Source organism: Nyctereutes procyonoides, unplaced genomic scaffold (assembly GCF_905146905.1).
Source record: "Nyctereutes procyonoides isolate TBG_1078 unplaced genomic scaffold, NYPRO_anot_genome, whole genome shotgun sequence".
NCBI classification, from domain to species: domain Eukaryota; kingdom Metazoa; phylum Chordata; class Mammalia; order Carnivora; family Canidae; genus Nyctereutes; species Nyctereutes procyonoides.
In genome coordinates, this window is record NW_026575126.1 from 22,968,944 (window position 1) to 22,980,661 (window position 11,718).

The 11,718-nt window shown below is 47.9% G+C and overlaps 1 protein-coding gene across 2 annotated transcripts; it reads right to left on the reverse strand.

Annotated features, from left to right (window-relative positions):
- Window positions 1–11,290, reverse strand: F3 (coagulation factor III, tissue factor). 2 transcript variants are annotated; one of them, XM_055340813.1, is made up of 6 exons: window positions 11,054–11,290; window positions 9,947–10,058; window positions 5,284–5,474; window positions 3,030–3,208; window positions 2,336–2,483; window positions 1–985 (listed from the first exon to the last, which is right to left on the reverse strand). In XM_055340813.1, the coding sequence occupies exons 1-6, from the start codon at window positions 11,151–11,153 to the stop codon at window positions 849–851; spliced, it is 867 nt and encodes a 288-aa protein (XP_055196788.1). In that variant the 5' UTR covers window positions 11,154–11,290; the 3' UTR covers window positions 1–848. The 2 variants fall into 2 exon arrangements, with proteins under 2 accessions (XP_055196788.1, XP_055196787.1); XM_055340812.1 differs by having other exon boundaries at window positions 2,324–2,483.
- Between the last annotated feature and the right edge of the window lie 428 nt (window positions 11,291–11,718).

Here is an 11,718-nt window from a genome sequence, read left to right on the forward strand (position 1 = left end):
TCACAATTCCCAGTCACCTTTATTTATATAAAAAGTATATTAAATAAATTATCTCAATATATACAAACAGAACAATATTACTTCTATAAATAGAAAATCCCCACATATAAAACCTTTTAAAAAATTATATAAATATATACAATATGGACCATAAAAACTTGTAGTACCTTAAATCATCACCTCTATATGGTGTGTATAGTAGTCTTATAAAAATAGAGTTAGCTGTCAAGTGCTTAATCCACAGCATCTGAGTCAGTTAAAGTGCTAAACTGTAAGGCACTTTAGGAAATGTGCCTCAAAACAGAAGTCTTCTGCATTGAACACATTCAAAGTTTGCCAATTGTTTTGAACCTCCAAAAGAACTCAAAAAAGAAGAACCTAAATACCATATATCACAAAACAATGTTATATGTTAGAAAAGTCCACCCAATTTCCATTTTACTCTCCCACATGATCTGAAGTCACCTCAAATGTTTTCCAAACACCTACCCAGGATTTCTTAAACCTTTTGTTCATTTGCTTTTGATTAGACAACCTGGTTTCATTTGGGGTGCAGAATATACATTCTAAAACATGGTATGTGCAAAAAGTACCATAGTGTTAAAATAGAAATTTTAAAAACTTGGATTGGGTTGTACGTTCATTACATTCCAAAGTGTCTAATGCTGCTGCCGAAACCAGAACGCTAATCATGAGAACAGGTCCCATAAAGAGCTTTCTGTGAGCCCAAGCTGTCTCCGGGCTCCAAAATACTCATTTGTGTTTCTGTATATTCTATTCTCTAAAAAGTTCTTGGTCACAGTGCAACATAAACTTTGTCGCAGTTGGCAGCTCCAAGGGCACCTTCTTTATGCAGCATTGAGTGGGGTGCTCTCCTTCCCACTTTGCCTTGCTCGCACCTTCCTGCACTTGTACAGAGACACAGACAGGATGATGGTGAAGATGATGACCACGAGCACCACAATTCCAATGACGAGGAACATTTCTGAAAAACAAAAGGTAGAGTCAACTTCAACTTTGAGAGCTTCCCCTTTATCAGTGGGCAAAGCTGAGAGCACAACCCCAAATTACACTAGCCTGCTTTAGCGTAATTTAAAATTTCCTTCCTTCCACTCTTTCCAACACAACAGACTTTGATTAGGAAAGAATTGGCCAAAGCCTAGATGTTTAAGGGCAGTTGACAGTGGTGAAAATCATTTAATGGGCTATTTAATAAACTGGATAATGTTCACAGCCTGGAAACGGTACACGTAAATGGGAGCAGGAACAGCTGTTAGAGCAAGTGGCTAAAAATAATGCTGCGTTTGGTGGCCAGGATGATAATATGGTAGAAGACCAAGGATCAGTGCAAACAGCGAGGCACTGAGTGCTAGCAGGGTTCAGGTGAAGGAGAGATGATGGTTGGTTGGGGTGCCAAGAAGGCTTCCTGGTGGAGGTAGCATTTGAAATGGTTCTCAAGGACACATTTCAGTAGATGGCGAAGCGGCAGGAAGGCAGTGATCTGGGTGTGTGTGGAGACAGGCAGTGGAGCTCCAGTTGGCTTGAGGGAGATGGCTGCGAGGACTATGGCTCCGATGGCCCAAAGGGGTGCAGGACCAGAAGTAGAGCCATCACGGTCAACTAATAGGAGAGAATTTATCTAAAAGTGTTTTTAAATTTTCAAATCTTGTCTCAGCATGGAGTTATCTGGGGACTCTTTTGTTCCCTGGATGTCCTCAGAGTACTTTGCTTATAAAGGCCGGAGGGAGACTCAGGCTTTCAGCTTCACTGGATGAATCTGAGCCCCTGCAGCATTTCCAGGTAGGAATCACTCCTCACAAGGGGCCTGGGCCCCGAGTGTGCACACACGTGGGCGAGGGTATATCTGATACACTCAATCTCTTCCCTTCAGGGGTTAGACTTTCTGTCTTCTGTGACAACAGCCCATGGTGGATCCCCACAAATGTCTATTGGGTGCTGCTACAGCTGGTCCAGAAACTCCCCATAACTCCCAGGATCAGAATTTAAGTATGAAAAAATATCCAGAGAAATCTGTGATTTAATGCTAAATCCTGAACATGCACCATGTGTCCAGTGCTCAGCCGAGGGCTTGGCCCAGGATAGGTGCTCAAGAAAACACTAGCTAAGACAAGGGAATGACACAGAAACATTTCCAAATGCCTAAAATTGTAAGAGTACCCCCCAACAACACAACACAAACAACAACAACAACAAAAACAAGGCTGTTTCTCCCTGAACAAAAGTACACCCTGGTTCTGAGGGTGGAGCCGGTGTTCCGGAAGGTATCCATGCCTCCCAGATGAATGATGGTAGAGCCACTCACCTCTGAACATACCTTTCTCGTGGCTGGTGCACTCAATGGGACTTTCTGGACTCTTTTGGTTAGCTTTCCGTGATGGAATCCCTGCTTGAACACTGAAACAGTAGTTTTGTCCTTCATCCACATCAATCAAAAACTCATTAGTGTTTGTCTTGGCTGTTTTCTGTTAAAAGATGAAGAGTTCTTAATTCACCTGGGCTCAGAGTGAATTCCTTCCCCTCTGCTAAGTCATTGTGAAGGTAAAAGCCTGCAGGGACACACCTGACATATAAAGGATTAGAAGTGACTTGGCTGATCTGTTCCCCCTGCTAACTGCTATGGATGCTTCTTCCAAGACCAAAAATATCCAATTTAGGCACATCCAACCCAATTTAGCTCCTCTAGAAGATATTTGCAATAAAGGAAAAAAGGAAAGAAACATTTCATCATTGAATGGAAAACCGATATTGTCTCCAGGACCCTCCAGAGAGGAAGGAATGGGAGAGCCGGCAGGAGCCTTAGAGATGACCCAGTTCAGTCCTTGGCGGAGGAGCCTGAGTATCGGAGGGGCCTCACCCCATCACAGGTAGTGCCCCCCCCCCGCCCCACCACTATGCTGCCCTCTCACCCACCGCATTCTGGCATTTTTGAATTGAGGGAGGAAGTGGGCTGTAAAGTCAGAGATCCACAATTTAAAACAAGTCATAAAAGCAAATGAAAGAATCCTCACCTTTCCTGTACTTGAAGCTTTCCAGTAATAAAGTGTGTAACTTAAGTCCTTGCCAAAAACATCCCGGAGGCTTAGAAATGTGCCGTTCACCTTGACCAAAGTGCGTGCATCTTGTACGATCACATTCAGTTCCGTGCCAACTTGTTTGAAACTCTGAATTGTTGGCTGTCCGAGCTTTGCTACAACATAGAAAATGAGCTCTGATGGAACCAAAAATTCTATGCCAAGTAGAATTCCATTAGTTCTCGAGACAACCCGGTCATCCCTCGTGAACCCCTGCATCGAATCAGCTCACTTAGCAGTAGTAAGCTAAGTGGCTCCTGAGCCAAACCCTGAGGCTTCCCAGGGCACATAAAACAGAGCCATAGACGGAATTTTAAATTTCCTTGTAGTCACGTTAGAAAATGTAAAGAGGAACAGCTGAAATTACTTTTATATTATTTATTTTATTTTTATTTTTTAAAAGATTTTATTTTCTTCATGAGAATACACACACACACACACACACAGAGAGAGAGAGAGAGAGAGAGAGAGAGAGAGGCAGAGACACAGGCAGAGGGAGAAGCAGGCTCCATGCAGGGAGCCCGACATGGGACTCGATCCCGGGCCTCCAGGATCACACCCTGGGCTGAAGGTGGCGCTAAACCGCTGAGCTACCCAGGCTGCCCTGAAATTACTTTTAATAATACATTTTGTTTAACCTCAAATAGCTAAAATATTATCATTCAACATGTAATCCATATAAAAATTTTTGGAGATACTTTTCAAAATCCACTATATATTTTATACGTATATAGCCTCAGCCATAGTTCAAGTGCTCCAGAGCCACATGTGGTTAGTGGCTGTCACACTAAACAATAGTTGTAGGAGATTCTATATTTTAGATACAATAAATTAGGGGATGTGGGAAAGACTGGTATGTGCCCTTGGTACCTCAAGAACCACTGGGTCTCTGCAATGGCTCAGTCGTCTGCTGTGCTTAGGCTGCATGACAGTAGATTAAATCCCAGTAACTCAACATGAATTACACACAAATTGTGTGTGTGTGTGTGTGTGTGTGTGTGTGTGTAGGAGAGCACATGCAAAATTACTATATAAAATATTTTGTCTTACACCACGAAAGGATTTGAAATGGCTTACAAAACCCTCAAGAACTATAAAAGGAACTCCTGAGGATACGACCAAAGCGGGTGTGAGTATCACCAATCCTGCACGGTCCCTGAGGGTGGCTGAGTGCCACGGGAGACACACAAGTGAAGGCCACAGAGGAGTGTGAAGACAGGCTTTGGCCCACAGGGGCTCAGGGAAGGCAGATGGATTTACATGGGGTTAGGGTGCTTCCTATTTCCACCCCTCAAAGTAGACGGTGGAGGGGAAAGGTGGAGGACGGTGCCGGGCCTCTCCCCCCCATGCCCGGAGAAAGGTGCTCTCTCAGTGGCCCCCAGAGGGTAAGGACTAAGCACTGATCAAACTTTCATTCACACACTTTCATTCCAACCTTTCGTTCTCTTCTGAAAAGAGCAGCTGATTTCACTCTTCTTAACGTGCTACATTTGTTTGTTAAAAATACCTAGTTCAGAACCATTGTCCAGGCCAGAAAAAACCTCACATTTAAATCCACTTGGCAGGAGTCCTCTGCATTCCCTTTCTAGATGCTAAGGTCAGCTTACTGGGGCGAAGGTTAGGGAGGGAAGCATTCCTCATTTTCAAAGCCAGCATGAAGGAGGCAGGCCGGGGGCTGGCCAGGCAAGTGTCGGCACATCACGGCGTCACGGGACTCCGAGCGTGGTCAGGTGATTTGAAGAGGCCGGCAAGCCTGATCGTGGACTTAGAGGGGGACTGGACCTACCCCACGGATTTGTGACTGTGGAAACCCTAACCTGGGACTTCTGGGCTCAGGATGGAAGAGAATATTCAGGAGATTTAGGTGCGTCTGTAATACAGAAGCTCCTAGATATCCGTGGGGGCAATGCTGACTCTCCGGCTTTGGTGGATTCCTACCCCCCTGCCCCTCATGCAGCCAGTTCCTGGGACGGCCTGGGGACAGACGGCTGAGAAGGTTACTCCGGGTCACTGTTAGCAACTGCACAGTTTACGTTCTGTGAACCTCCTACCACGCAGCAGGAATGAGCCAAGAGGGCTGTGGCATTTACCAATTTCTGAGAAAGAGCGTGTGTTTTCTTTATGTAATAGGCCCTAAGAGTCACAAAAATATTCAGACCAAGAATGCAAGGTTATTACAAAGAGTACTTACTCTCTACGTAAGGTATGAACTCTGGGGAGTTTGTAAATGGAGGCTCCCCAGAGTAGTCAGTGGCATCGGCTGGGTAGGAAAAGACCCGTGCCTGGTATGTCTGATGCACGTCATTCACAATTTCATCGGTGAGGTCACACTCCGTGTCTGTGGTGTAGAAGCATTTGCTTTTCCAATTTCCTAGTCTAGGGCTAAAGGAAGGAAGGAAGAGGCATGAAACATCACGATTTGCATCGGAGGCAGATTGCTCTCTGGCTGTGGCACTGTGTTATACTAACAGCACCCACATGCAGTCTGCGCGGGCATTTGCTATGCTGAGCACTCTGGGGGTGTCTGAGTCTTCCCAGCAAGCCGGGAATGGCTCTGTAATTACTCGGTTTTCATAGATAAGGCAAGGTGACAATGGGTGACCAGCTCAAAGTCACACAGCAGGACTCTGAGCCAGCCAGCAGTTTGCCTGCTTGGGTCTGTGCTCTCGATCATTTGTTAAATACCTTTTTTTTAAAGACGTTATTGATTTCAGAGAAAGGAAAGAACAAGCGGGGGGGGGCAGAGGGAGAGGGAGAGGTAGGCTCCCTGCTGAGCAGGAAGCCCAACTGGGACCCCAAGACTGTGACCTGAGCCCAAGGCAGAAGCGCAACTGACTGAGCCCCCAGACCCCCCACATATCTTTCTTAAAATGTAAACAATTCGTTATGGTTACATGGGAGAGAGAGCAATTTTCCATCAAGACCCAATTATTTGCTATAGTCTACTTATTATAACACTCTTACACACCTATTGTTTTTAAGATTTTACTTAGAGGGAAAGAGAGTATGAGTATGATTGGGGGTAGGGGCAGAGGAAGAGGGAGCGAATCCCAAATAGACTCCACACCAAGCGAGGAGCCCGATGTGGGGCACGATCTCATGTCCCGGAGATCATGACCTGAGCTAAAAATCAAGCGTTGGATGCTCAACTGACTGAGCCACCCAAGAGCCCCTATTTCAACATGTTTTTTTATCACATTCTATATTCTATGTGGAACATAGTCAATGTAGTAATAATGGAATCTACATAAATAATACATTCCATATATTACATTTGATTGTGATCGTGATTAGTGTGGTTATTTATCACTGAATCTACTATATGCTGGCTACTATACAGAGCCCTTTACACAGGTTACTTCATTTGCTATAATCCTTCCAAGAAGTTATTGCATCTTTTTCACACAGGCTCAGAACCACTAAGTAACTTGTACAAGGTCACGTACTAATGAGGTGAGAGCTGAGTCTGTCCGTCTCATTATGCTGCCTGCCTCCCTCACTTCTGCTGGATGCGAATACAGCCCACCAAAGATGATCACGTAACAATACAGGTGGGATCTAACAGTCCGAGAGACGAGAGGCTAAGGCAGATCTTTCTTTTGCGAGACATCATTGAAGAAGAAACAGTTTAAGGAACTGCTAACCACGAAACTAAAGGACCAAAACGTCTGTAGATGAGTGTCCCTGCCACTGAATCCATACGTTTCTGTCCCACATAAATTGACAGTCACACTGCTCTTTCCTTCAGCACCGCAGACCACCAGAGAGCCCTGCCCATCATTCAAGACTGTGCTCCAATCCCACTTTCTCCAGGAATCTCCAGATCTTCAGAATTGGCCTCTCCCTTCCCTGTGCCCATAGCTCCACTGAAGCACTTACTTCGAACTTGGTACCGGGGTCCATCCCTTGTGTGCTCCCCTCTTAAGCAGCAGGGCTTAACAGGGGGCCCACATAGCCAGACCTTTCTGACTGCTAGGTGGTTTGCACTTTCGGGTTGAATTGGGGAAAATGAGCTGCCATATGGATTCAACTGTCTCAGTTCACACATAAGAGCCGTAAGTACATATTCTAGAAAATCTGAACTAAATTATCGTGGGTGAGGGTGTATAGGCAACTATACTCTTTGTTCTAAAATTCACAAACTGAGACTGATAGAGAAATATCTTGCTTTCTTAGATTTCTCTGACTTTCTGTGATGAGAGGCTTTCTTAATCCCTGAATGACCAAAATGCATTTTTAATATTTATATCACTTCTATTCTAAAAAGTGAGTGAGAACATGACGCGTCTTCTCTATCGCTATGGCACACATGTTGTTCAGATTAACAGGGGAAAGAAAGCCTGCTGGGCTCTGTGGCCGCATTCCATCTGAGATAGGTATTCGGTTCCTCCCAGCTCACACACAGAAATCACAGCTAACTTTCTCTGGTGAAAGTTAGCACAAGCACCTAGGTCCCCTCAAGTAGTCAAGTCCTGTGAACAGGTAATGAAGGGGGCAGTTCTGTACCAAATTCCTCTAAATGCTATTGTCAGCATCAACATTTTAAAAGGCTTCAAGCTTCCTCTAGGTATTGCAAAACCTCCTAATTTGGAAATAATAAATGTCCCACTTGAATTACTAAGAAATTCCAGCAGAAGCCAGATTCACCAATTTAGGAGCAGGTTGTTTTCTAGAAGCTTTGAAAGTTTACTTAAAGAATTCAGAACATTTCCATAGAATCTGTATTACAGGTGATGTTTGGGTGCTAAGGCTGGAGCCAATAGCACTTCCCAACTACCACTGAAAACTTTCCATGGGGGAAAAAGGCAGTTGGCGCTCCAAGCAGGGGCTCCAGGCAGAGCAGTGGCGCCCTGTGGGTGGAGACAGGCTGGTAGTGAGGGTGGGTGGGTGAAGAAGAGCAGCAGGTTAAAAAGCTTTCTCTAGGGTCGGAAAACCAGGAGGGAAGAAGCCCACAGAGGAGACGCAGTGGGGATGGCCTTCCTTCCTCCTCCCAGCTTTGGGGCCTCACATCAGACTGGGGCAGACCCACCAAAGCAGGTGATGGGGAGACCCAGTTCCAGACCTGGCTGGGCACTCACTACCAGGGCAGTCACGAATAAATCCCTCACCTTCCCCGGGCAAGTTTCCTCTTCCCTAATAAGACTGCCATGGTCCTTTTCACCCAAGAATTGTATTTACCCATAGGGAGGCTGAAGAAGAGTGCCGGTTTCCTGCAGGGCAGGGGTGCAGAACTGCCCACAGGTTCTCTAGTGCAGGAGGTAGGAGTGTGGGAGGTCAGGCTCTTGGCAGGAACCCCTCATCCCCATCTGCAGGCCCCTCCAAACTGCAGCTCTGCTAGGATGTGTGCACATCAGGGCACGTGTTCACTGAAATAGCGGCAGCCTTGGAAAGTCTGAGAACTTAGAGTTCACAGAGGCTTATGTTTAAAAATCAGATCGGTCATAAATGTTGCCACGTATTCACCAAACGTAAGATTGCGTATATTTAGGAATAAGCATTCCTCCTGAAGTCATATTTTCATTATCCAGAAGGAAGATGTTTTACTAAGGTAAATTTCAGTTCTGCATCAGAGGAATTAATTACTAATTCTCAATTAGTGGAATCTGAATGGATAAGTTTGACAATAAGCATAATTATTACCTGGGGGTTATGAAACTCCTGTGTGAAACTCTATCTATACATGAATGCACACAAACACACAAATTCTCCTCCCCGTTTATCAAGAGTCGTCATGAAGTTCGTTTTGAAAAACAAGGACATGTACCTAAAAGACCCACTCGTATTTGGGAGTTATGTTCCTAATAGTATATAAAAGGCTTGACACAGCTGAAACAAAACAGCAAAACACCTTGAATTTTTAGCCAGTGACTCTACTGTGCCTTTAATTAGTGTTCATTTCCACAGCAGCTCTCCTCTGTTTTGTAAGGTCTCTAGCAAGCCTCCTAGAACATCGCAGAACCAGCAACTCACCAAGACTATGGGGAAAACCATCAAGGAAGACAGGTGGCACACGACTGATATTCAGACCGAAAATGCCCAATCACCAGCTCCTGGGAGAGCTGTCAGTCGGAGAGGAGGATGGATGAGGAGTATTTCTTCCGGGCTTAGTGACTCACAAATTTGATCTCCTCCGAGATCATGTATGCAACTGAATTGGACTCCGGGTCCAAAGATTAGTGAATCAAACAGTGCTTTAGGGCAATGTATACATTTGTACTCCTCCCTGCTCCCTCCGCAACATGTTAGATCTGGCTCACTGTCTAGACAGTTAACCAGGAAAAAGACATGGGGTTGGTTAGCATCGATTAAGAACACGATCTTCCTTGGGGCTCCTGTGTGGCTCAGTGGGTTAAACGTCTACCTTCAGCTCAGGTCATGATCTCTGGGTCCTAGGATCGATGCCCATGTCTGGCTCCCTGCTCAGTGGGGTGTCTGCTTGTCCTCCCTCTGCCCCTCCTTCTCCTCCCCATTTCCCTGCTCTCTCTCAAATAAATAAATAAATAAAATATATTTAAAAAAAAAAAAAAGAACACGATCTTCCAATGCTGCCACAGCCTGCTCTAGAAGGTTCACCGACACCCAGCTGGGACTCCACTTAGGAATTTTCCCATCACCTCTAAAAACCAAGTAAAACATTCTATCAGTTTAAGTTGTGGCAATGTTGCAGGCTTCTTAGAGTATGGCTCTGGCCAGCAAATTACCACGAATGCCCTCTTTGTCACCTGTTAAATACTCTCATCTATTAATCCGCTTTAAAGACATTTGTATTCAGCACAGGGAAGTGGAAACATCAAAAACCTGATTTTTCTTTCTTTCTTTTTCTTTTTTTTTTTTTTTTTTTGTACCTAGCTTACCTTATCTGAACAGTGTAGACATGATTGATGGGTTTGGGTTCCCACTCCAAAATTGTCTTGAAATTAGTTGATTTCCAAGTTAAATTATATGCTACGACTACATCTGCAGTGCCTTTAAACGATAGAGAAACAACTATTATTAAATGAACTCAGCACATGATTTCATGTTGATGGCATAAAACATCTCACTCCCCCAACATCACCATAAACCTCATTTTTTTTTTCTAACTGCAAAAGCCTCATTCCTGAATTATCAAGACAAAAAGAAGTCTTTACGTTTTTCTTAATTTTCGGAATTAAATTCTGTGAATTTCCTCATGGCAAGATCGACCTTGCAATCTAAAAACACCCAACAGAAAACAAAACAAAACAAAACAAAAAAACAGGCAAGGATCTCCATCCAAGTCCTTGTTTGAAATCATCCATAGTGGGGAAGCCCTGATGTAATGTGACCTAGAAGCACAGCTCAGGAGCCCGCAGCCTCCGGGGAAGTCTAAGGCCAGCCCAGAAAGTGTGGCTTCACCGGGGAAGGCCGGGGAAGGAGGGCTGGGGTAAGTTCTGGAAAAAGGCAGACCCTACACGTGTGAGAGAGGTTAGGGCTGCAAACCGTAAGCCAGCCAAATCTTGACTTTGTCCGTTTTTTATGTAACACGTCGCTACGGCAGCTTTCGGACAGCCAAGCCGCAGCGAGGCCTGTCGCACGGCCGGCTGGTCCCTGGGTCCCGGTGGGATGCTGTGCGGCTCGGCCCCCGCAGGTCACAGTCCCCGCGGTGCCCGCGGGCCGAGCGGGCCTAGGAGCCGGCACCACCTGCGCTGCGCTCCGGCCCGAGCGCGCACTTTTGCAACGGGGGTCGCCTCTAACCTGCTCTAAAACAAAGACGTTCCAGAAGAGACCACGAGGGCCGCTCTTCATCACGGAAGGTGCACGTGCAGCGAAGGGCCAGAGCAGCACGGCGCGCTGCCCGGGCGGGGCAGGTCTCCGTGCATCACCTCCAAGGTCGCGGTCACCTTCCCCGCCCGTAACGCGAGCCCGGGGGCTGAGAGCGCCGCGGCGGGCACCTGCGGGCAGCTCGGCGCGCCCCCTGCCCCGGGCGGGGCGCCACTCACCTGAGGCCCCGGCCACCTGCAGGAGGGCCCAGCCGAGCAGGAGCAGCCGAGCGGCGGCAGCCTCGGCGCGCGGCCCCCGGGGGCAGGCGTGGGTCTTCATGGCCCGGCGGGCGCTCGCTCGCTCGCTGGCAGGACGGCGTCGCGCCCCGAGGCCTGCGGGGGTCGGGCTGGAGGCGCCGCCGGGCAGCGGGTGTCGGCGGGAGGGGCGCGGGGAGCCCCGAGTCTGGGGGAGCCCGCGCCCGGCGCGCTTTAAGGAGCCTCGGGCCGCCCGCCGCTCCGCCGGCCCCCGCCCGCCCCGCCCCGCCCCCGCCGCTCCGCCCCGCCCCCCGCCCGGTCACTGGCCCTCGCGGTGCGCGGCCCCGCGGGTCCCCACCCCGGCCCCGCCCCCGGGGGAAACTCCGAAGGTGATTCACGCGTGATTCAACCGCGCCGCCGAGCGCCAGGCTTCCCTTCGGCTCCCGCGGCTCCAGGTGCGGCGGGGAACCCGGTGGTCCCCGGCCCCAGGTCTCCGGCCCCCAGGTTCCCCAGGTCCCCAGGTCTCCGGCCCCCAGGTTCCCCAGGTCCCCAGGTCTCCGCCCCCAGGTCCCCAGGTCTCCGGCCCCCAGGTCCCCGGCCCCCAGGTCTCCGGCCCCAGGTCCCCAGGTCCCCAGGTCTCCGGCCCCCAG

Excerpts from the sequence above, each read along its gene's own strand:
- F3 (XM_055340812.1), bottom strand. The coding sequence starts at position 11,153 with ATGAAGACCCACGCCTGCCCCCGGGGGCCGCGCGCCGAGGCTGCCGCC. Across the intron at positions 10,059-11,053 it reads GCAGGTGGCCGGGGCCTCAG|GCACTGCAGATGTAGTCGTA; the intron begins GTGAGTGGCGCC and ends TATCGTTTAAAG. Across the intron at positions 986-2,323 it reads CGAGAAAGGTATGTTCAGAG|AAATGTTCCTCGTCATTGGA; the intron begins GTGAGTGGCTCT and ends TTTGTTTTTCAG.